At 30.5% G+C, this 27,964-nt stretch overlaps 1 protein-coding gene and 1 long non-coding RNA gene across 13 annotated transcripts in view; one reads left to right on the top strand and one right to left on the bottom strand.

Moving 5' to 3' along the window:
- LOC128200192 (uncharacterized) lies at positions 1–25,533 on the top strand. Its single transcript, XR_008252591.1, has 3 exons — positions 1–309; positions 759–985; positions 25,311–25,533. It is a non-coding gene; the product is annotated as an uncharacterized LOC128200192 (long non-coding RNA).
- The window catches only part of LOC113519023 (uncharacterized), a 96,751-nt gene that overhangs the window by 21,886 nt on the left and 46,901 nt on the right, over positions 1–27,964 (bottom strand). For 11 of the 12 annotated variants that reach the window (XM_052892751.1, XM_052892752.1, XM_052892756.1 and 8 more), the window contains 3 exons: positions 9,127–9,289; positions 6,795–7,041; positions 880–975 (listed from right to left, as the gene is read on the bottom strand). In XM_052892751.1, coding sequence (XP_052748711.1) covers positions 880–975; positions 6,795–7,041; positions 9,127–9,289 — 506 coding nt within the window. The remainder of the gene's footprint in view (positions 1–879; positions 976–6,794; positions 7,042–9,126; positions 9,290–27,964) is intronic. The other variant, XM_052892746.1, reaches the window with a different exon arrangement.

The following is a 27,964-nucleotide window of genomic DNA, read 5'->3' on the forward strand; positions in this document are numbered from 1 at the left end:
TATATCTGAAATCAAATAACTGAAAAACAACTTATGTCCTATTTATAATTTACTGTTTCATATTTGCGGTTTTATTAGTGTATGTCGCTGATATGATAACCTATCACTCCAGTGACATTGAAAGTGAAATGTATACCTATTTATGAAAATACATCTTTCAATTGTAGTGATGACTTATAGAATCGAAACATTGTCATTTACAGTGCTGGGTATATGAACTTCCTAATAGCTCAGCGTGTTAGAGGACATGCTTGGTGTTTTGCTGCGTGATAAAATCTGAATGTCCGTAGAAGAAAAAAAAAGTAACTGGTATGGCCCGAAATATTACTAAATTTAAGTGTTAAAGGGCTAGCTCAAAGACGTATAGCTCAAAGAACCGATAGTAGAGGAAAGGTTTTGACTTTGAAAGGCGAACTGAGTGTATGACAATCCTCTGCTATATATAGTGATGATTTCAAATATGTTGCAGGAAGTCAAGGCAGATTGTTTAAGAGAGTCGTTTATGGCAGAGTTTGAAAGAGGTTTATGTTGAACAGTGCAAGCAACAGTTGAAATAATAATTATGACATGTCAAATAATTGCTGGTGTCAGTACTCTTCTACTGTCAGTTAATTACAATTCCACAGAACATCATGTGGAGTTCCCTAAAATTGAGAAAAGTTCTCAAAAAAAATGTGTAGAATGTAAATTAAAGCTGCTGTAAAAAAAAAAAATTAGATATTAAGTGATAGAATGACATTTGTGTACTATCTTTGCAGAATATAAAAATGAAACATATAAGAGATGGTGCTACTTGAATATGGGGTGAATAATAGCATTGAAAATGATGATGTAAAATGAAATGATCGAATTGAACACTGAACAGCAACGCGGGCGAACCTGGAGGCTACTGTCGAAACTGATACTGCTCTCGAACCGAAACTTTTCCATCAGAGAGCTCGAGATGCTCGCAAACATCTCGCCACGCGGGTTACTCTGCAATCATGTGAGTGTATGAATAAACCACGCACCAGGTTAGGTCCTATTATGAACTGAAAAATAAACATACGTAAATACATACATAATATATATCATGACCAAACTATCTTCGTTACGGTTCTCACTATTTAAGTGGTGTAATTTTTAGAGAAGAAATTTATTATTATTATTAACAAAAAATATAATATTTTCATTTCACTGTACGTGTTAGTTTAATTTAGTAACTTCTGTACCTGATTAATATACACGTATCTAAAATTTATTTTTAATATTTAATAATAAAATAGAATTAAGTATATGGAATTTATATAAATATACAAAAAATATTACAATAATAATATTAAATACAGGTATACTTATTTTAAATAATATCGTATACTCAGTTAATATTTCAGTTTTAGAAGAAAATAAAAACTTTATCTATCACAAATAACGTATCATCTAACTGACATTGTACGGTACATATACAATGCAGATGATTAAAACAGCAAAAAAACTTTTCGAACAATTTATGAACGAAGATACTTTAGTCATAAACAAAAATATGGTCGAAGGATTAGACAAAAGAATGACGAAATATGATTTGGTTATTGTTAAAATTAGATTCCAAACCCATGACATTATATTAATAAAGATGATGATAAAACATAAAACAATAATTTAATAAGACTTTAATTACCTAAATATAGAAAATACGTAATTAATTTGCAGTGCGGTAGAACTGAACGATATACTACTGAACTATATAGAAATAATATTTTTATATAATAAAGAACGGCAAAGGGTGTAGGGGGAGGAAGGGATTGTTAGTAATGCAATCTCCCAGTTTCATTGCTAACAATATATTCTGTCAGGTCGACTTCCATATGATCCCCCTCTGGAAACAATTATGCTGCATTCCAGGTGTATTCATTACGATGAGCTAATTGATCTGCTTTTTAATTCTTACTTATCATCCCTTACTGGTGCCTCGCCAGTGTATACTGTCAGCACAGGCAGGGTTAACATTCCATTATAATCTATTAAAAAAAAGAATAGCAGAAAAGCTAAAAATTTAAAACAAGCATAAAATTTCTATTTGTTTTGTTATTCGAAATATATTTTTATATTTTCATCAAGCCCAAGTATGTTACAGCAAATAAACTAATTATTATTAATTGGCAGATTTTCACTAGAAATTTGGGAATGTAAAGTAGATAATCCTTGACGATTTTCCGGTTTGAATGATACGAGATGTGGGTATTCGGTTTAACAAAAAGTCATAGGTACATTTATTAATAATACGTACATAATAATAATACAGTCATGGTTTTGCATATAAGGTAGGTATGTGGGTTTGGTAGGTAGTTTTCGATAGCTACATGTCAGACTGCTAACTAAAATTTATTCTAAACAACAAGTGCTGGTACACCGACACCATATAAGAATAATTATTATTTTATGAAATATATTACAAACAAAAAACAATTCGAGAGTTTTGGTACTATCAGCTATTATTGTCATATATTTTCTTTACCCGTTATAGCATATGTTACTATAGCCGTGCCAGCCATACTTTCAATTGGTCAATTGTCCAATCTCTGTATGCGTCATTCTACTAATATTTCAATTCATTCAATTCAATTTAAAAATATTTATTCGTATAGGATTTTATAAGACTTATGACATATCTTTATTTAACTGCCAAATCCGGAAAGCAATTTCGGCTGAGAAGAATAATGATAAAGGATTTAGTAATTTTGCGTGATTTCAAATAACTAATACATAAAGCAGATGAGCTTGAAGTTTTTTTTTGTATTTGATATCATTTCTTGAGGAAGGTTATAAGGCTATTCAACATTATGAATTCAGGATATGACCACGGGTCAAGCCATGGTATACAACTATTGTATTATAATAATGTAAAATAACTTAAAATAGGTCAGTTATAGTTAACTAGGCAGACTGGGGGGAAAGGGATTGTTAGTAATGGAGACTGAGAATCCCATTGCTAGCAATATACCCAACCAGGTCGACCTCATCGCGGTTCCCCCTGGAAACTATCATGGTTAATTCCTGATGAATTCATCATGATGGGCTAACTGGCCTGTTTTCATTCTCATCTATCACCCTTCACTGGTGCTCCGCCAGCGTATCCCATTAGCGCTGACGGGGCGACCATACCATTTTCACCCACCAAAAAAAAAACTAGGCAGACTAGTCTCTATAAGTAACACCCGTTGCCGAGTATGACTGTAACAGTATATAATTATTATAAGTTGATATTATAAAATACAGAACGTAATTTTATGTTAATAATATAATATTATTTAAGATTATGTTTCAAACATAATTGTTATTTGCAATAAATTGGATTAATATTTTATATTAATTTCAATAGTAGATCTGCAGCAACTTAATGTAAGCTTGTTTTATTAGAAATAAATAATTCCAAGAGCAAAGATCTGTATAATTAAGGCGTAAGAGAAGACTTATAAACATTGTTAATATGTAACGGTGTTGATGGATCACCAATTCCAATTGAAATGCAATTTAAACACTTTCTGTTTAAGACAAGTCAATGTTTCCACCTTTGAACTTACATTTAAATTATTATAATATAATCTAAATTGCATAAAAAAAGGTTTCTTTCTTTCTGTGGGTCAGTCAAAGAACTTTAATTAAAGCTGGGATCCATTGTCTTACTCGTATTCTTTTCCGTAATTGTGACTGATTTCTAATTTATTTGAAATTGTAAACAATTTATGACTACTATAGATCATGTAAAATTTTACTTTACGGCTCTTGGTCTATTTGGCTCATGATGATTTTTCCCTGGATATATATACTGCGACTACTGTTTCCTGTTTACTGTATAGATGCTGTTGTTCTATTTTCTGTATTATGTGTGTTTAATTTACAGGTTTTTCCTTGATACATAATAATACATTATAATATATTCTATTTACTTAGTAAGTTAACAGATAATTTGATTTTTAGATGTTCAATCGACACAAAATAATGGGCCTACACATAAATGAATAATAATAAACATATAAATATATTTGTTTAGAATTTCAAATGGAAATTATGTTTATTTTTTACATTAAGCTACTTATTTGACTTTGTGAATTATTATTAATTAGTTGTTATCCATTTACTGGTACAAGTATCATGCCATCTAGAGAGGAAATCTATAAATAGGTTTTTCTTTATAATAGAATTATGGACTTTTTAAAATTTTAAAATTAAGTTTTGTTAAAACTATAGATTTTTGGGTAATCTACTAACACAAAATAAGAAAATAACATTGCAAAGTATTAGACTATGACATTGTTAGCGATTTAGAATAACAAGTAAACATATCATCGCTTTCCGTCGGGTGAGACCGTAATCAGTCGCGGGACCCTTCATTAGTAAAAACATCCTGTATTTAGCGCATCTGTGTATCGTATTTCATTATAATTCCTTTATACGAATAAATTATTAAATTTTATTTATCATTTAATAGTTTAGTCGTTTAAATGAACTTAAGTAGTTATTGTCCAAAATCTTCTTCAGACAGTTTCACATCTACTAGGAAATAAAATTAAGTTATGGTTGCAAATTGCTACATGAATGTAGATTTTTCCATAACTGTTGAAAACGGCAAGTGGGTATCTAATCGAAATAAGTCAATTACTGTATATTAGATCGGTGAATAAAATATGTATATTATTTATACATAAAAAGAAAAATCTAAATAATCATGAATTTATCATTTTATATTAATTGTTGAATTACTTCTCCTAGAATTTATTATAAACTAATTTATAAAATACACTCAACTGTAAAAATTTTGAAATAATGATATCCAATCACGCATATTAATTGTTAGTAGATTTTCAGTAAAGTTTACTGAAAGGTATGAATTCTCTAAACGTTTTTACATAGAATATTTTAACGTCATCCAGATTGTTTGAAATCGCATTGATTAATTTCATAACTAAAATTAATTTATCAATAATTTAACGATTGATAAATCAGTAATTATTTATTATTCATTACAAATTATCGTATGACGTTTAGAAGTAATGTAGGTAGGTAATTTAATTATCTATAAAAGATAATTATCTCGAAGTTTCTTTATGATTGTTGTTTCAGCCATATAAAGATTGTTATAAGTTTAATCTTTTCCTCTTAGCGCCATTTCAATAAGATGAAATAACCAATTTCCCGTTTTACATCAATATAAATCTTAAGAAACTTATTGCTATCTCTATATCATGTATATTTTTATTTATTAATATTAGCAGTTATACAATATCTTTGTATTGGGGAAAGGGGTAGTCATTTATGAGGTTCTAGCAGTATACCTTATCACGTCAACCTTCACGCAGTTTTCCCTAGAAACCGTCTTATGGTTAATATTTGTGAAATTCGTCACGATGGGCCAACTGACCTGCTTTTACCCTCACTTATAAGCAATAAACTTATTCAGTGATAGCGCAGACGGGGCTACCATAACATTTTCATCCATTAAAAAATATCATTGTATTGTAAAAGTATGGTATTAAATAGTTTAAAAGTCTTTTCCCCAGTAGTGGGCAATATAGATTATAAATCGCAATACAATTATCATTTATTTCAAGAGATTACTATCACAGATGTAACATTATTATATATATTATTGCAGGTAAGTATATAGTTAAGAATATTACTAAATCAAGTACATCTGTAATTATGTACTTTTATATCACGACACTGGAGTAGTAGCGTAAAAATAAAAAATATATATATTTTATATTTACAGTGTCAAATTACAATAACTTTACGTAACTAGTGCATAAAATAACTCTATTTTAGACCATTCCATAGAGAAAAATAATTTATAATAAATTATTTCAAACTTAAAATGTATAATTTAAGATGATTGAGTCATTCGGTATTTTTAATATCGCCAACAACTGGTTGGTAATGACACTATATATGGTTAGTTACTTCAAAATTGTTGTCACATTTAATAACGAAAAAGGTATTATTATATTATATTGGGAAAAATATAAATCGTAAATACTTAACGTAAGTAAATTCCTCTAAGATATATTTTTTTTAAAAGTACATGCTTACAATAAAGCATTTAAGAATTTATAATTGACGAATCAATTAAAACTTACTTATTTGGAGATTTTTTTTTATAAAGTGTAAACACTTTATAAAATAAAGCCATTATAATTTCGTTAAATTAAATTCTTAACGAGAATAATCAATAAATAATTAAGAAGGAAGACATAATCAATACAAGACAACTGGCTATTTCTCAGGAAAAGAAATCGCTATTGCAAACTATAGAGGAAATTCATTCAGCATTCGTAGAAGCAATGACACTCGTAGGTACTAAACATGGCTTAGACGAAATTTATGACATTATTATTTTCTGTATTCCTATATTATTATTAACATTTACTTATTACAAATTAAATTGTATTTTATATATTAGTTGCTTTGATATTACAAAGTTTGATACAACAAAATTTTAAAAGAACATAAATGATAAAAATGTCTAATAAAATAAAAAAAATAATAGACTAAAAAAAAAAACAAAAAATGAGGTTTTCTTTGTTTTGATATATCTATCTAGTGCGATTATCACTATTATCAGTTATCTGTTTTGGTTAACATGGTCGAATTTTTTTTATCAAAAATAAAATACAGCTTATTTATGAATTATTAATGTAAAATGGCACATTAACCTATTACCTTGTTAGAAACAATAGTGCCACCTATTGTAAACACAGTTGCAACAATCACTAGTAAATCATTAGTTGTACCTTATGATCGTGAATATGACTACTCACATCGTGTGCCCTATCATCAATGATGGTGTCATGTGGCAAGTTGGCGGTCATCAGCAGCGCGTGTATGTCTTCTGTCTTGAAGCTTTCCATGTCGGCTTCGGCAAGGTTCGCGTCCAGATCCCGGGCAATGTCGTTGTACCGGGATGTGAATTCGAAGCGGGCGGCGAGATCGCTTATACCCTTGTAGGACGCGGACACCGAGGACAGAACTGAGGTGTGGTGACACGAACTGTCTCGAAATATCGGGCTGAAAAACGCAGAGAAGATATTCATTAGTAATAAGATATTATAACGATATTTAGAAAAGTTGACGGCCTACCTGATGGAAAGTGGTAAACCTCGCTTATGGATATCAAACATGAACATAACAAACATTGTGATGCCCACAGTAGTCCTTATTGTTCGCATTGCTTAGAACTTTAGTGTTATGCCATCGTACTTTATAATTTCACTGCTATACCACAACTTTCAATCCGACTTTTGGGAAGGGAGGGGGAAGGGATTGTCAGTAATGCGGGTTACCAGTCTCATTGTTAGCAATATAGCCTGTTAGGCCTATCTCCACGTGGTTCCCCTTGGAAACCATCGTGCTGAATTCCAGTTGATTATTCATCACGATGGGCTAACTTTCATCTCACCTATCATCCCTCACTGGTGCCTCGTCAGCGTATACCGTTAGCACAGGTGGGGTTACCATTCCATTATTATCCATTACAAAAAAAACCTTCAATCTGACCAAAGCCATGCATACATAATTGTTATACAACAGAATCATGGCAGAGTTATCTACGCAGATGACTATTGTCAAATCTGGTAATTTGAAAAACTTCTAAAAATCAGATGTACAGATATCTATACGTACAAAGTAAGAGATGCAAAATAGAATACAGTAAAGCCTTACTATTTACCGGTTCTTCCTGTCTATACCGCAAGAGTTCTAGTATGAAGATAGTATCAAAGTTAGATGTAAAATGACGGGCAGGCGCCTCATTCTGCGCAACTGCATTATGCTTTTCCGTTCTGTTATACCAGACGGAAGTCTAGACTAGACGATGGTTAGATCATTCGTACTGTACATATATGGCATTGGTAACAATATATTTAAAACTCGTAGATCTACTGCGATATTTATACATGTTATCTTAATTATTTTATTAAACATTGTACAGTTCTAAAAAAGTTTTATATAATATTTTTAATGGGATGAAAATGGTAACCTCGAAATCGTTATCGGTGTACAATGGCACGATAGGTACCAGTATACAATGGTACTCAGGGTTAATGGCCGAATATATTCAATAACATACATTAATAAATAGTAGATTGCTTTGTTTGTCTATGATCTGTATTTTGAGGCAAGTCCATTAGAAAGAAAAGCAAAGAGAATAGATTGCGAATGATCATATCCTTATATAGGAACATAGCTTGCTTTATCCACATGTTTATGACTGTATACTGGTTTCGGACGCTTCTATTGTATGTTTCCTTTGAATAGCATGCATACTCTATATTCAAATAGAATATGGAATATATGAATGAACAGGTCTTCACCAATACGTCACTTTTCTATTTTTAAATTGTACTACAAAATGATACCTAAATGTAAACATGATAAAAAAATATTTCCTATATTTAAAATAATTAAACTTTATCTATTCTAAAAATTATCATAATTTATGTAGACTGTCTTTGTGAACTTGCACTCTATGCATAAATTTAATTCGGTTTAGCTTGTTTGGCAGCGGACGGCCAAAGCAGCACTAGTCATTAAAGTTACGAGTATATTATTGATCTCACATAATATGTAGGTAATCTCTATATTCGTATTTGTCACAAAGCGCCATATCATTCTATAACAAATATTTAAAATTTGCTAGGTTGTGCTTAGTCACTTTGGCGGTACGCAAATTTTGGTAGTTTGGAAACAATTCACTGATGTCCAAGTTAAGTCCTTTGTTATTTATTTATATAACATTAACACTTTGAAATAGGAATATACGGGTGCTTTATGAGTGACACATATCATCATCAGTAATATTATTCTATAATTTGTGGTAATAAGTGTCAATACACTCCATCAGTAGTCCATATGTTAGTACTATAATCAGTCAGTTTGACCGTGTGCAAACTATCGTAATTAATTCGTTACGATATATCAAGTAATGTAACTTCATCCGTATTTAACATCCTTCACTTATATATTGCTAGAATGGATTATAGCGCAGGCATGATACAGGACAAATCAGGTGAACACACAATATATAAAATATGGTGGGGAAACACCAAAGGAATGCTCGGTTGTTATATTTTACCATCAAAGAAATGTACTCACTTATAATCGAGAAACCACAAGTAGCCGGAGTTGTCGCAGTGCGCGTCGAGGTCATCGTGAGCCGAGTGCTGGCTCCCTGCAAGGCTGGTGTTGCTGTTGCAGTCCTCGTCCGTGCCCGCGACGCCGGGGCTCGCCGCCTTAAGCCCCAGCCGTGGCGGTGGCCCTGGAATCGAGACATATGTCTACTTAGACTTACAATTGGTGTTAATTTTAAATACAAGAATTTCCTTATTCATGAGCACTTGCCTATATATCTTTTTATGTGAAATATTTTCACTTATGATTTCGCCAATTGCTTCTGTAGACTTTTTTTTTAAAATTTATCGTAAATTTACATTTTAACGTAATAAGAAAGGATAATGGCTTTTTTATATTTTTAAGTATTAGTAAGTTAACAGTGCATAACATTGATCTAAGACTGTACAATAATAATTATTTACTTATAATAAAGAGAGAGAAAAATCTTACAGAATAACAATTACAATCTACATTATATAATAATCAATATAAATAATAAAATAAAAATTATAAAATAAATAACAATTTATAGGCATTATTAAAAGTAAGTAATAATCCAATTACAATTTTTTCAGTGATATTGTGATTGGCAGGACAATGAGACAAAAATTAAAAAATTACAACTAGGTATGTTTTTGTCTACATATTTAATAAATACCATAATAAAAATGTCTATACATTATTATGTTTCTATTTTTATATTGCGATATTACAAATGCGCCTATTTCAAACGCGTCCAGCAATTATTAATTATATTTTCTTAATTTATAATGATTTCATTGTTTTCGAGCATAAAATAGAAGTGTAGTGTAAGTTTTATAGGATTTTTCTAAATGACTTGATAAAGTAGATAATAAAGTATGGTATTTTATGTACATACTCATGTTTATAGTACCCGTTATTTTCTGTGACTTGGCGGCAAACAGTAGCTTCCTATCTACCTTGATATAAAAAGGTGCTTCTTTAAAATTTCCATAACTTGTTTCTGCTTGTTAAGTTGTTCTTTCTATCCCATAACATTTTTATAAGCGTATTTATATTTAGAAATAATTTGAGGGCAACGTAATTTCCCGAGCAATTGGTCGGCTAGTTATGAAACGCTTCAATAGCCATTAAATACCAGTACTTGCTCAGACCTAAGGCGCCACATTAGGCTGTCGAGAGCGAGGTATTGAAAGGCTAAAATGTATATGTAAGTGCTGTTTATCCTGCTGCGCATGCGTAGGTGGGCGAGCTCAGTGGACGACATGCCTTTTAGGGAATGTTGACGTGCATCCAGAAAGTGCACAATGAATACTGTAATACATCGAGTTATAACTATAGGTTGTTTGAATTAGGGCGGACGTAAGAGTTAGAAAAAAAAAATACCGTTAACTTTCTAAAATAAAACCATATCAAGAAATATTTGACAGGTGATGGCCCAATATCATTTCCATACCATCGACATGTACCTACTTGAAAGGACTATCACAAAACGATACTTTATTATTATAAATACATTTTGACTTAAAAAAAGCGACTCCATTATTTTTTTTTAATATCTTTATGGTTATATTTACACTTAATAATTCAACTATCAATACATAGACGCCTACGATAAGATGTATTGTAATTTTGCTTTGCAATAAACAATTTTTGTTTCATAAATACAAATGGCAGTTTTAGTCGTCACAAAATAAAAATGGGTGTTTCTATATGGGAGTAAACTTTATTGATCACAAAAAAGAATTGGTAAAATCGGCTCAAAACAAACACAGTCAACAAGAAATAAGAAGAATTGCAAATTTTCTTCTTTTGGAAATCGTTTAAAATTCCTAAAAATTATTTTAAACAATTTGTAGCGTAAATGATAAATCATCTAAAAATTTGTTTCCCTTTTTATAACAGCTACATAAAAACTCTGCAATGCTACATCAATAAAATAAGAGTCTGAACATGCCGACGGACGGCGAAATATTTTTAATTAGGATGGTAGAAGGAATGTGACAAACTGACGAGGGCATAATTAGTCGTCCAATTGGGGTCAATAATCGTCACGGTATACTCGTATCTGATGACGTTGATAAGGCTGTAGAGAATCCTGAGTGGGGCCGGTTAGGAGTCTAATGTGACGTGACGCAAATACCGACTGACTCATCGTGCATCGCCACTAAACCGCTATGACTGGTCCAATAAACGTTTTTGTTACTGTTTCTATGTTACCAACAGAATAGATACCTATATAGTTTTATATAATAATTTTTAATTGCGAAAAACTAGCTTATATCCTCCATTCCAAATACTATGTACATAACAAATTTTATTTTATAATGTACTAGCTAGCTGTATCTTGCGACTTTGCCCGCGTGAATCAATATATATCTTTATGTTAAGGTACAACTAATTTCAAATCCGTTTAGTAGTTTTCGCGCGAAAGAGGAACAAACATATATTCATATGCGTACATCTTCATAAATTTTCGTGTTTGTTATAATATTAGTACAGTAATAATAATACTATAATGTGAAATTTCGTAAAGACGTTTAAATATTTAGTTAGATATGTTATATGAATAGAATTGTTAAACCTTATTAAATAAACTTGATCTGAAGTATTTTTAAATTATCATTTTTATGATAGGTTCGGAATGTTGTTTGTGATTGTTACTCAATCGCGTTTAATGGAGTTGCATATTTGCTACAGAGATGGATCACATTATTACTACCATATGATACTACCATAGATACTACTACAATTTTTTACTTTTATTTCTATTAATATTACATAATGTAAAAATTTGTACGTTTTAGATTTTTAGATGTTTAGATAATTGGAGTATACGTATTGTTTAAAACGAAGTGTAACATATTTGAATGAGATATACGGGTAGATCGTACCGTATTAATTACTTTTAATTTTAATTTATGTGGGAACACCTAGCTGATGTTCTAAGCTAGGTGTACAGTGGTTACAGCTAGTAGTTCGTTTATGATTTACAAATAACAAATACATCGTTTCCGAGTCAGTCCAAATCAAACAATATAAATAATGATAGAACCATGTTTAGAATTCCCAAGTGGGCGTAGATAAATATACTAGTGTAGACGGAATAATATATAATGTAAAAATTATACCTGTTTAAATATATATTAAGGTTTATTTAGTACTAGCTGTATTTCGTAATTTCAAAATTAAATGATGGTAACACTTCAGCGTCAGTTTTTTTTAACAAGCGACGAGCACGTTTTTCATGTGCATGAGTAATCTTTGCTTGAGCATGCTCTTGGAGTTCCACTATTATTATACGTAGTGATCCGTCCAGTTTTTGTTAGTCTGGTCAGTTATATGAAATAACAATGTTATTTGAGAAATTTTATACTTCGTTATAAAGGCATGTGGTGGCGAGACGCTGCAACTAGTGGGCGGATATACTGCATTGTTCAATTTATGAACACGGACGTAGAAATTTTAGCATTGCACTGGATTGGAATTTTAGATGAGACTACATCACTTGCTGACTTGTCCTAGCTATTTTGTCGCTCTGGGCAAAAATAAATATATGCCACCCCTTTACAGTAAATTGCTCTGCTCGATAGCAGTAAACTCATTTTGCCTCTCTAGATATTTGCCCGACTAGACAGCGTGATTTGCATTAGAAAAAAAAATGACAAATTTATTTTATGGAGTGTAATGCTAAACTATTTGTTGAGTACTTTGGCCATATTAACTGTAATAGAAAGTGTATTGAAGGTCTAATTGTCCAAGGTTCAACACAAGGTAAACTTTCTAGAGGTAGAACATTTGTCCAGAAGTAGTTAAATTCACAGATAATTCTGAAATAGGTTCATTATAATGAGTAAGGTTGAATATAAATATTAATAATTATTATCATTTCAGCCATTATTCGTCCACTGCTGAACGTAACCCTATCCTCCTAATAAAATATATAAAGATATTAGATTTATTTTTTATTAATAATAATTAAAATGAAATATGTGCTTAATTATGTGTTTGTAATTAAATCATGTAAAAAAACGAAATATCTACCTCGAGACTTTCTACTTTTTTATTTTGAAGAGAAAACGAATATCCCTGTTAAAAACTTTTTAAAAATCCAGTTATTTTTTTGCAGTAAACTTTCAAAAAGGCTAAGTACAGTACAGGTCTGAATAAACTGAAATAACCACAACATCAAAAATAATTGAAATACATTAAACATATTGAATTTTTAAGTAAATGTATATTAGTAAAAATGTATAATCAAAATAAATTGTCACTCATTATCAAGAACATAAAAGAAACGCTCACGCAAATAGCCTGCAAATCAGTCCAACATTAGTCTATTTAGTAAATGGAGTAAACTGAATCGTTACTACTAAATTTCTCGGAATATGTTTGCAGAGAAAGCTTTCAAACATTTAGTTGTTTTGATAACACCTTCCCCCTAATCAATGGCGCGGAGCCAACGCCGTTTCATGAAATAATGTCGCTTTCTTTTTCCGTATCTATTCGGAGATTTATTTTGTAACGAGTCTTATGGCCAAGAAAAATCGGTTAATGTCGGAGTTAACCGTATTTACATTGTTTTACTAATATTCTTAGCCAGTTTTAAAAAGGAGGAGTTGGATTGTTTCTGCGTATTTTATGCATTACAATAATTTTTTCGAATGAGTTTGTTCTTGTGTGGGTTCCATAAAAAAAAGTAGTCTAAATCTTTAATTTATATTAGCTGTTATTTATGTTGCGCTCCGTGTATGCATTCTATTTTGTCTTGCTCTCGCGGGAAGTGTCATTTTTCAAAAGGATTTAAATCACCAATGCTTATCGAGATAATCCTTTAACTAATAATAAAGCGGATGTTATTATAGAGATTGGTATAAATAATTATTTACCAGAGAAATAAAGAACTCACAATTTGGTCTTTTATTTATAATATTAGGTATAATAAAAAGTAATCTTCGAAACTACCGAACCGTTTTCAAAAGTTCTTGCGGTAATAGAAAGCTACAACATTTTTGTGTGACTTCGCTATCTACTGTAAATTAGGGCGTGCGTAAGTCTATGCGGTTTACCTAACAGATTAAAATAATTTATTTATTAGGCGTTTTTCAATTTACTAGTACAGTAATTGTAAGATTTCTTTTTAATTTTCTTACATGCCCACGATATCGTCGCGTTAAATTAAAATTCTCTCCATATAATTATAGGTGCATAGATTTTGATCTCCTACTATCTTTATAGTCATCACTTTTGATGGTAAAATGTGATTTACGATGGATTATAAAATTACCCTATTAATAGTGATCAAGAGTATATGAATATGACGGATAGTTTAGTGGTTGTATTGATTTGAAGACGAATAGATTTTCAAAGTAATAAACAAACAATCAATAACAAAAAAAGAACTAGGTATGTGTTAACTTTATACAAGCAATGTCGATAAATAGAATATTTATATAGTTACATAGGACATTATTTATCAATGTCTCAAAGAAGAATTACGAAATTGACCTATTAAAGCGCAATTACTTAATTACTTTAGTAGACAGTCATCTAATGAGTCTGATGCCGCAATGAACTTTATCACGATATCATAATGCAGATTCATTATGACCTGCATACCGCTTGTTTAAAGAAAATCACGAAAAACTTATATATTATGTAGAGATAGTGGGTTGGTTTGGCTTAATTTTTTTATGTTCTAAATGGCTATATTAAATAAAAATATTAACTTAATGAAATTAATAGAAATAAAATAGATATAAAAATACTTACTAATACCTAAATATATAATAAGTAGTTTTTTTATATTTTGCTAAGTAAGAATTGTTTTTCAGTAAACTCGGCAAATATAAGAACTTGAAAATTCATGTACCTAATTATAATATGTTTTTAAATGCCATTGTTTTTAGATTTAAATTGATACTCGTATAGTCAATTACATGAGTAATACAAAATTTTTCATTTTGTGTTCATTACATGAATTTCATTAATGGTATGTGGATTTTTTAACAATTTATACTTATGTATATATTATTAAATGTATTAGATGTATTAGATATACCGTTCTTGTCATAAATATTTATGTGCCATACAATGTCTTATACAGTTTTTGTCACACGAAAAGTGCATTTTGTCGTGGTGTTTATTTAAATCTATATATGCGGTGTTAATATTACAAACTTGATAGAATTTGCATACGTTTGGGTCACAGTTTTCTAGTTAATCAAAATAAAATATAATGTTATTAAAATGCAATGCAATGCTTTTAAATATTCTTAAAAATGCAACTAAACTCTTATAGGTAGTATATGCTATGTGGAAGGAGCATTTAGACATGGTTTATATACTCCTAAAAAGAATTAATTATAAGAGGTGAATATTAAATAGAAACGTGAGGACTCTAAAGAAGGTACACAAACGATTATAATACCTTAACAACCTTTCACCTCGCTGTAGGCCCAAGACATTCCAAACATGGCGCAGTGGCGCTTCGGACCACCCGACTCGGCTGGGAAACACTAATCGAACAGATACTACGTTCTAAGAACGTGTAGATACAGTGTTACATACCGGGAATAGACAGTAGCCACGATAATCATGTATATTTAGCATAACTGCTGATGCATTTCTATAGAATTGTTATCAAATACAACACAGTGTACCTACATATGACTATGACTTTACTTATATAAATGTTATTATAAAATTATACCTCTTGTTCTTCTTTAAAAATAAATTACTGAATAAAAATAAATAAGTGTCTTTTAAATTTATTATTCTTTACCCTAACAGTTGTATTTACTTAAGTTTTTTTGTATGTACTGATGATTGTACTAATAGATAATAATAGAAGGAACCTAATAGCTTTCCCTTGAAGGGATTGTTAGTAATGTGGGCTACCAGTTCCATTACTAGCAATATATCTTGTCAGGTCGACCTCCACGTGGTTCCCCCTGGAAATCATCGTGCTAAATTCCAGATGTATTCATCACGATGGGCTAACTGACCTGCTTTTTCATTTTTATCTATTATCCCTCACTGATGCCTTGTCAGTGTATGCCGTTAACGCAGGCGGAGTTTCCATTTCATTATCATCCATTAAAAAAATACCTTTCCATTGTATCTACTTAATCCTCGAGGAGTGATGTACTTATTGTAAAAAATAACATTCACATTCTCAAATCAGATTAGAGACCTCAAAGTTTCAAATACGGACAGGAGGTTGGTGCCCTGTAATCCAAACTGATATTGTTTGGAATGCGTTTATCCTATTGCATAAAAAAAAAACCTGTCACTCTAATCTCGTCTAGTGGAAATCAGACTATGGCCTCGTATTTTTTTAGTGACATCATAATCATTGTAAAAAATATAGCATCCGTGTGCATTTAATCGCATTATATTTATTTACGCTATTTCTTACGAAGAGGACGTAATAAAACAAGATTGAAGTTCTTAATATAGGTGATAATTTTAAACGTACAAAGTGATTCAGAGGAAAAACGAATAGCGTAATATAAGAGACGACAATAAAAGAAAACCCGCATGGCGCCGGCCAATTTCACCGTTCGTGTACAAGACACGAGTTTGGTGCGAATAAAAAAACCTTTTAAACGCAAATAGGCTCTCTCCTCGGACGAGTGCATGACCAATTCTCTAATTTTATAACCAGTTAGTGAGTAAACAGCGAGAATGTTATTTAAAATAGAGCGCACTATAAGTAATTCAAGCAGTTTACTTTAGTATAATAGGCACCATTATCTATTTTCGCGTCTATCCAAATAGTCCTCTATAATTGTTTATGATTTTTTAATTTCTATAAAATGTCTTATTAAATAACGTATATATATTATATAAGTGCTAAATCTTTACGTGACTAAAATTATACCAATAATATAGAATTTTGGCATAAAAGTGAAGTTAGACCACATACACAACAATAATAGTTTTTAGGAAATATAAAAGGCAGTATAAAAGACTGCTGTGCGGTCCCGGTATAGAATAGATCATTCATTCCATTCTCGTGGATGTTGTAAGTTAATGGAAGTCTTAGTTAATGGAAGAGAGATGGGCAGCAGCGTCCCTCTTAAAACGTCATTATAAGCCTAACTGCAGTTGCCAATCCACTAGTCAAGCGTGGCAACTACTGGCAATACTCCTTTTATGGGGAGGGCGTATGTTCTGCAGTGAACAGTTAACGGCTGATATGGTGATGATGATAAAAGGCAAGTAGTACTTGCCTATATTTTTGTTATATGATTGTAATGTATTATTATTATGTTCGCCAATTTTTCGATAGAGATTATTCCTTTTCATTGAATTTTGTTAGAGCTAAATAGCTTTTTAGTAAAAAAAATCATAATTTATTAGAGTAGATTATAGGCTATGAAACTCTGAAATTATTAGTAACATTTGTGAAATTGGTGAAATAACTGTTGCCTAAAAGCATGTGACTTACTCCTATATTGATTACACAATTATTAGAGAATAATTTAATATTATTTATTTTGCAATATCCACACAACTGCAATTAGTCGTACACAGCCTTCCTACGCAGTTTCAGAACAACGACCGTCTGAGGTCGTGCTAACCTTGAGTATAACTGTGAGTATTTGTACGAGCCAGTTAAATCCTACCTGTTTGATTCAATTAATGATTGAGATATACCATCTGACATTCTAAAATTGTATTTCAATTTTCAATTAAATGTTCAATTTTTTTCAATCAAATGTTCAGTTTTCAACCAAATTTCAATTTTCATAGCATCGTTATTTGGCACCACAATTTGCTTTGAAAAATACGTTACATCCATAATAAATATATTGTAATTTTAGTCAAATCAATTGTTTACTAACTTAATAACATGTCTTAACAGTATAAATTTTAAGGTTAATGTTTACTTATCTAAATATCAGGATATAATATGAAAGATTTTTTTTTATACATCTTAGAATGGCAAACAAGCTGACGGCCCACCAGATGGAAAGTGGTAACCGTCGCCTATAGACATGAGCAGTACCATGGACATAACAGAGTATACCCATCGCCCATAATACCCCCCATGCGTTGTCATTCCTAAGGACTCAGGTCTTATTCCTCTATACCCAGTAAATTCACGCCATATCCCACCCTTCAAACCGAAACACAGCCATGCAAACACAACTGCTTCACGGATGAAACATGAATGGGACAGAGGTACCCAAGCAATCGACTTTTGTACATAGTCTCCCACTGGTGACTTAATATTTATATGTTGTGTGATACAAAAGTACATAATCATGATCAAAAACATGAAGAGTACATAAAATAGAGCTTTATTTAATATTTGTATTAATTAACAATGCATATTTATATGAAGTATGTGGAACATTGTACAATTTTTTTTTATTAAATACTTCCGTAACATTATTATTGTAACATATCTACCTTGTCATACGGTGTGGGCGGGCAACGACATATTGACAATTCGACACCACGTGAATGATACACCAATAGACAAAACACGAATGACTAATCAAGTCCTATCTACAGTCATTCTCAGGGCCGCTCGCATCAATCTAACGAGTGAGGACCGGCAATTGAGCTCTAAAATAAATGGAGACTTCCTTTCAGAATCAATACATGCATGCAAAAACACATAACCAAGACATTCCCAATCTAGATGTCAATATAATTATTTCGTCTTTTGATGTCTTATGTACATTTGAATTTCATATATCTATAGCGTATTATACATCATCTGTAAATTGAATAAGACTTCAGACACATCTCTGACTAAATTTAACACAATTTAACAACACATAGCGTGCAATTTTATATGTAATTTGATCAAAAATCCCCAGCAGATTTCTTAAATTTAAAAAGGAGACTTTTTTGTAATAGAAATATACATATAGGTATACGTGTAATATTGTATTCTAAATAATATAAATATATTAATTAAAATAGCTGCTACTTTCAATAATTCTGACAACGAGTATATTTTTAGTGTACTCTTATATCAGTCAAAGCTATTGGCGAAGATAAGCATCATTGTAAAATAAGCTCTGTTTACTTCGTTCTTTGAATAAAAAATCATGTAAGAATTTTATATCATTTTTATTTTTCAACTTAAACACACTTTTCTTCTGCTTATTTAGTAATACATTACAATACTATACATTCTGGTATCCCTATTTATGTACACACAAAAAGTTTACTTGTTTTTGGGATACTATTTAGTACCAACGGACCAAATGTTACTAATCAATTTTGGTATCTGTTTAGTTGTTATGTCAATTGAGGCTATTGCAGAAAGTGTATTTTTTTAGCATTTTCTTTTAGTGTTATCATTGTGACCAGCAGATTCATATTTTTTAATAATTTCGAACACAACACTGAAGAAAAACACATTAGACATCGTTTCGGAATGCGGGGTAACAGACTTTTGGCAACCGATACAAGAATGGTTTCATTCAGATTTAGGTTATTATTTTATAAATATTCACACTGAAAGACTTTTCTGAATGATATTTAATTTTAAAACACCATATGGCGTTATCTACCAGTCAACCGTAGACAGAAATAATAGAAAATATAATTGACGGTGCAACGTACTGAGTAAATAAATAGACAAATTTGGGGTATTTACATATAATGTAAATACAAATGTATGTATTTTAAGATTTTAATAAGAAGAAGATTTAATTACATTTGTATTTTTGTGTATAGTAAGCGATATAGATTTGATGTAATACTTTTTGCAACACATACAGTTGTTTCCCGTGTTAAACTCATTTTGTCAAGATTATTGTTTTTTTTTTTTTTTGCGGATAATCTGAATTTAAATTCCTAGTATTATGTATATTTTTTTTTTAAATCTTATTTTACCTTTGTATCTTTATAAGAATATTACACGATATATTTATCAATTCTAAAATAAGTGGATGACTTTTTAATTGACAGAGTTCATCATATTGGTCTTATGTTAATTTATTAAAACTGAAGTCTCTTTTTGCGTTAAAGATTTCTAATTATTAAAAATTGGACAAGATAATTACTTTTATATAATTGTATTCATTTCAAATTACAGCATTGCATTAGGGAAATGATTCCATACTCAGGATTGATGCATCAATTACATGGGCTAATGCGTGCCCCACCTTCGTTAGAATACAAAGAACATTATTGGATTTGTTTCATTGTGCGTGCGTACGTCGTGCATCGCTTGAATAACATTATAGTGACACTGTACCCCTAATGACATAGCATATTCCATTGTTCCATGTACTTGGATGCATTAATTGCATTAAATGAAGTTAATATAATATAGCTATTACTATTATTGCTAATTATTAATTTCTTTTGAAATTAATAGTTTAATGGTTGAAAATGAATAATCAAAATTGCTTTAGAATTTAGAATTATGAACTCGTAAAAATCCATTGTTTTTTTATATAAAAAATAAATTACAATTAAATTAAATTATGGACAATAAACAGTTTAATTAGTATATTTGCTTGTAATGGGAATAAATCCTATTATTCCATTTTAATTTTTTACACGAAAATATATTATTACGATTATTTGTAATCTTCATACCCGTAGCTTCTCGCACATCTTTGTAAAGCTAGCTTCTGAGAAAAATTTACATAACTAAAAAGAAATTAACAATTTTTCAAATATAAATTAAATTCAGACATGGCTCTAATAACTGGGATGTATAAAACTACTTGTTGATAACTTTGGCTGGCCAAGTTAATAAAAATGTTTAATTTATTATGTCGTTGTTCTCTCACGGTCACCATACTTCCTTAATGTAAAACTACATCTACCTATTGTGTTGTATTTTTTAGGTATTGAAATATTCTCATTATTACTCTACGTGCGAGTGATTACTATCGCAAAATTCACAGAATTAATAAGTACCGAAAAGTCTGCAATAAGTACTAACAATGTACAAAGACGAAGGTGGGAATTTGCTTAAGTTGACAAGTAGACAAAATAGTAGATTATTGTAGAGGCATTGTTAGGAAAATAAGTATTTACTTAATTTCAAACATCGTTATTTTATATTAAAGAGAATATCATGATCTTTGCAACCGTTAATTGTCCACTGCTAAACATATGTAGGCCGCCTCCTATTTGAGGGGTTTTACTAATAGTTACTAAGTTTGAAAGGCGGGTTGGTAACCACAGTTAGTTCTTGGTGATGTTTTAATAGGGGCTGCCAATTCCTCCACCATTAATTCCTATTAGTTGCTTTTTACGACACCTACGAGAAAGGAAAGAGTGGCCTATATTATGGCGTGACCACACGGCGTAAGAGACTATTATTATGTTTAATTTGTAGGTTTATATCTAGTATTCATTTATATCTCACAATTTATTAAAAATCTGCTTTTTCGCTACAATAAAATATTTGCTTGTTCCTTACTACTTATTATATCTAAACATGAATAGGTATATTGAACCTCAGATATGAAAAATTATGATAGAATTGTAAATTAAAACAACATTACTCATAAATACCTACCTATTTAGTCATGTTGCTACACAATTAGCAAATGAACGAGATTTGGCAATTTTCCGTTGCATTGAAACCTATACTTAGTACAATAATTTATTGAAATTACAAAGTTGTTCCCATGGTGGCAATCAACAATTTTCTGTTAATTTTACGTTATTAATGAGCTCGTGGCGTGTGACCACCCCTTTCTTTCACGTAGATGTCGTAAGAGGCGACTAAGGAAATTTAGAAGACGAGGAATGGGCAGCAACGTCTCTATTAAAATATCACCTAAAACCTAATTGCGGTTGCCAACCCGCTCGCCAAGTGTGTCAACTACTGGCAAGACTTCTCTTATAGGAAAGGTCTATGTTCAGCAGTGGACAGTTAACGGCTGATATGGTGATGATGATGAATGAACTCGTTAAGTTAATAAATATATCACAGTCGCGCGGACGAATTTACAGTTGAAAACTAGTAATAAACAGATAAGCCGTGTCAGTAATGAATTGAGCGGAACATTCCTAGGTGTATTACTAAATACGGCCATAATTACTAGTTAGTTAATTATAGCTGCAACGCAAGTACTCGACAGCCATTTTCTCGCGCCTTAGTTAATCCCAGAGGTGGTTTTATAGCAAAATAACAATACAAGACAAACCCCGCGATATCGGTCGCCGTCCTTGACTCGCGAGTTGGCGCCATAGTGCGTCGCGTTGCGCCGTCGCGCGCCGCCTTCGCACCGGCTCTCCCTCTCTCCACGATTATATTTAGCATTGCCAACAAGCCAACACCAACCAGTAATTTATAGTTTGCAAATCACTGTGAAAAGAGTCCTCGATTGCCTGATTGATCGCTTGTTTACTCATATTCTAGGTAGATTACTTAGTTCATAACTTTGATCCGAAAGTTTAATTATAAATCTTATAGTTTTAAAACTCATAAAATATATTATATTATTATTATCGAATTATAATACATTATCATTGCCTTATATATTTAATTACTATGTGTTACACGCGCTGTTACGACCGCAAATACATTGCAGGTTGCCGTTGGTCATCGATGGTTAAGGACTGTTCTTTTTGTAGTAGTTTGTAAGTTGTACGCCACAATGGACAATGTAAATAATGTGTGTTGTTATATATCTTGAGACAGAGCTAACTAGAATTAGTATAAAAGATCAAAACAACTAAGCTATAACTACATATAAAATAGTTTGCAAATGCGGTCAAGCATACTCTCAGAATAATCTTAGCATGTTTTCAAGTAAATATAAATTGTAAAAGTAAGGGAAGCGAGAATTCGTTTATTTTATATAATTCAATTCCATTTCTTGAAAATTTGTTGGAGATGAAAATTTTATTTAGATAGTTAGCATTTTTGACGAAAAAAAACATCAAACCAAAGCGAGTGTAGATCGCTCAGATACCCTAAATTTTTTTCTTCTGGAGTACATCTTGTAATTGTAATTTAAAATAATTTTGTGTAAGTTAACGGCAAAGCCAAGTCAATGACCACAATTTAATATGAGGCGCAAATACCGTAATGACTGCTTTGATAGTTATGGTAGCATGACCAGTTTAGGACAGATTTATTACCAAACTGAAAACGTTAAATATTTGTCAAGAGTATAAGACAATGTCATGTCAGTTTATTAAACTGAATATAATGAATTACATTGGCAAAATTTTATTATAGAAATGCATTATCTATTTAAAAAAGTATTTCACATCTTGGCTATATTCTGCGGTATATGCATGTTTAAAATAGTAAACTTCTGAAATTTCATTAAATTTAATTATAATTTAAGAGCTGCAGTGCTATGTAGCATGTAACTTTGTTACAAATGAACTTAAAACCAACTATTAAGTTTGTTTATTTACTCGTTTTGGTATCCTATAACTGTGTAGTGTTAGTCATTTTACAAAACTGCAGCTGACTGACTTACGAAAAGCGTTATTGTCATTATATTAGCATGATATATTAAACACATTTCAGCATTGTATACATTACAACATTCAATTATAATTATATACATCAATTAACGACATTCGTTCGTTACCAAAGTTAATAACAGCTTTATGATAATTCTTAACCGAAATACCATTTCCTGAGAGTCAAGGAGACTTCCATATTATGTTTAATTTATGATCTTGCATTGATATTAAGATTGTATCACGACTGTTGCATGTATGACAATGCATTTGGTCGTAGCTTGAAAGGTTTCGAATTCAGTTTCGTGTCATAATTAAATTGGTGTTAATCGTGTCCTTGCTGGCAACAAGTAATCTATAACAATATGTAAAGTTATAACTTTTGTTATTAGTAGAAATTTTCTTACATAAGCTCATTAGTTTTTTAGTTTTGTTACTATTTGAAATCGTTGTTATTATTTTAATATTTTTTTATAATAATAAAAACAAATAGACAAGAATTCTAACTATCTAATTAGTACGTATAGGACTAATGGGGATCGGACTTCTCAAATTCAAACATTGTGCTGAAACTTCATCGTTTTTATGTGCGTTAAAAAGTTATTAATCAGGAAAATAATATTTCGCTGGTTTTGTTAGCAAGGTTACGAAGGCAAAGTCATGAGGTAACCGGAAATATGCAACAGACGCATATCACATTGTAAAATGGGGTACTTAAAAATAAAAGTCTATGGATTCATTATATAATCTGTGCTACACAAAAAAGTATAGGTACATGTAAATTTCTCGATGTGGTAGTTGATTGGAACGTATAAATAGCCGGGCATCCACACGGCGTGGACAATGGATTCCGTAGTCGAGACGCGTTCCATATGGATGAACAGCTAAAGGGCATACACGATAAAATTTCAAATGCTAACCGGTTGAATGTGAAAATTTGAGGCTAGTGTTATTTTTATACTAAAGAAAGATTAAATTGTATTGTATTAGCCGTTAACTGTCCACTCATAAGGGAGGGTTTGCCAGTAGTTATCATGCTTGGCGGAAGGGTTGGCAACCGCAGTTTGGCTTTTAATGATGTTTTAAGAGGGTTGCTGTTGTCCACCATAAGTTATGCCGAGACCTTCATGGAAAGTATTAAAATAAATAAACTATATATTTAAATAAATAATGTTTGACAGTTGCATACCTGATAAAATTGCAATTAGTAACGGGATTAGAAAAAGTTTTTTATATGAAAAAAGCAATGTACCATTTCTTTTATTTCATCGATATTATATCGATTTTAACGAAGCTTGAAGTCATTGGATTGATGATTTCTAAACTAGATATTAATTGTTTCTATTCTTGGAACCGTTATGGTCAGTAGTTTCGTTTAATAACTGATACATAAATTTAATTAAAAGTTGATAACTCAATTGCAGTTAACATAAAATGCATCCAAAGTGAATCATCTCAATCATGATTTATATTTCTTACTTTCATTGCTATACGAATATTTTTTATTTGTAAAATCTAAGAAAGTTTTGAAATTTTAAATTTTTGTTGAAAAATCTTTGTCCGTTGCGATAATTGCGATAGTTACAAGACATTTAGAAATTCAAACATTTTTAATTAAAGTAAAAAGGATTTGTAAACAAACTAGTGAATATAAATGACATTATTATCTATTACTTTAGAATTACAGAGCTTTGAATAGTATCCTGCAGATATGCTAATGTGACTAGTTGATATTTCAGCGACGCCATTTCTTATCTTTGCAGGATCCTGCAATGGCATCGTTAAGCGGAGCAACGCCCAAGACCCTGCGCTTGATAGCAGTTATGAGCGTGTACTATAAAATTTACTTTTAGTATATCTATATTTAAAACATGGATTTTCTAAACATTTATTTACTCATAATATAAATGTGATAATGTTCCCAATTACATTTTTTTTTATAAAGGTGATTTACATATTTCACTGATACATACTGGCACTATTACTCTGAGATGAATTGATTAGTTATATAAAAGTAAATTAAATATATTAAAAATTGCTTTAAAATTATATTTTATTGTTGTTAAATATCATTAAAATATTTTGTATAGAATTCTTGTGTTCCAATGAATTTTATTCTTGTAATTATATGTTGAATTGATTCTTAATTGATTATTGATTTTATACGTACTTTAGTTATATTAGCTATTACTATTGAACTATAATAGAAACATTGGGACCGATTCTGAGGTTTCATTTATTTAAACTTATTTCTTAACCTAATGTTTGAATTTGATAATTTCGTGAAACTACTGTTTTAATCTATTAGAAAATTAATTCATATTGGTCCTTACAATAAAGATTTTGTTGTGATATCCGACCGTATTATATACATAACAATTATTATTTTATTAGGTATTTTGAATAGAATTATAATTTATGTTATTATCAAGTGTAAATAAATTAAGAAATAGATGTCATATATACATAGATATAGATGTCTTGCAATATACGTGCCAAGGTATGGCAAGAAAACATACACTCCACTATTTTAAACGCGTCGTGGGAACTCATAAAGTCTAGTGAAATGAGAAAACTAATATGAGATCACTGAAATTCCTGGCATTACGACCTTGAAACCAATCGCCGAGTTCAGTTCAACTACAGTTATATAGATTGTACAATAATTTTGATTTCAAAATATTCACATTTAATTATAATAATAGTATAGTTGTCTCTAATGCTATTAGTGGATCAATACTATTACTGTTAAATATTTACGAGTAGGTGTACCTCCCTTTATATACATTCACATAAAATATTGTCATAAAAAGTTATTATATAAAAATATATACCGTAATATTTTCACAGACAAATTGTGAATCACCTCCTTGTAATAATCATTGTAGAGGCGATTAAAATTATGTTTATCTGTATATATGATAAAATAAAAAAAAAGTCTTAATAGTGTATTTAAATATGTAAATAACGCAAGAGTATAAAATTAACTAGACCTAGAAATACGATAAACAGAAAATAAAATGACTACAAAGTGTAATTTTATTTTCGATTCAATTAATTTAAGGAAATTATAATAAAAATATAATGTTTACTGTACATAAGCGATATAATATGCCAAATATCACAAAAAGAAGTTGTAATCTCGTATTGATAAATTAATATTCAGTGGCAGAAAGAAAGAAATTAATTCAGCACAATTTACGTGATAAGTTGAAACAAACAAGCAAGAATAATCAAGATATATAAGGGTTGCCACAATTATTGTGATAGAAGTAAAAATAAGGAATTAACTGTTTAAACAATTAACTGCGACAACAATAAGATAAATAAGTATAGGTATAAGGTATACTTATATTTCATTGCATTTATAACATAAGAAAATTCAATTAATAATTTATCTATATCTCTGTTTGTATAACAAATCTTAACTCTATTATGAGGGCATAGGGATTCAACATTGACACTTTAGACTGAACAGGGGTCTCTGCGGCTCAAGAAAAGTTCTAGGCTAAATCCAGTCCTGCATATCCTTACTAATGTAATAAATATGAACGTGACACTTTATTGTACTACAGTAAAATCTTACGAGTATATCATGGGTACACCGTGGAGTCCTTAAATGTTAGTACAATGGCGGATTGCGTAAAAGGGATTTCTCCAGTCAACCTTTGTTTATTGTTTATATATATATATATATATATATATATATATATATATATATATATATATATATATATATATATATATATATATATGATTTATACATGAACGGAAATCGATCGATCGATCGATACTCTTATGTATAAGAAAGAACTTGTGCCCATCAGTGGAACTACTATCTACTATATTATATCTACTATAATTACTATTAGTTTTATAAGCAGACAAACGTAGTGCATTTAAGCGCTGGCAATAAAACGTACACAATTTCATGACAAAAATTAATTTTAATATTGATTTCAGATATTATATTTACAATTACAGTAAAATTGCTTATTTTGAACCTTGAATATTTATTTATATTAATAACAACAATATCAGTAATAATGAGTTAACGATAACAGGAATGTCGTATTAAGATCAAGGTAATTTTTATTTGTATGTGGGAGTTTGTATCGTGTTTGTAGCAATAAGTACGTCGGCGAAGCTTTTAATCTCTCATCTCGATCAATTAACTACGAGGCTATGGTAACACCTACACTTAACAGCTAAGTTAGGTATTTCAATTTTTATTGATATCGTGTGCTTATTTTATTTTAAAGTACTTATATATTGGTTGTTTAACGCGACTTTGCCTGTGGAACACATTATTTGGCGTTCTTGTAGGAATTTTAGACTATCCTTTTGTAATGGATGCCTAAACTCCTTAGAACTCATATTAGAATTTTTAAAATGTTGGTAATATGCATAAATAAAA

The sequence above is a fragment of the Galleria mellonella genome, unplaced genomic scaffold (genome assembly GCF_026898425.1).
Source record: "Galleria mellonella isolate WM207_F2 unplaced genomic scaffold, CSIRO_AGI_GalMel_v1 utg165, whole genome shotgun sequence".
Taxonomy (NCBI): Eukaryota; Metazoa; Arthropoda; class Insecta; order Lepidoptera; family Pyralidae; genus Galleria; species Galleria mellonella.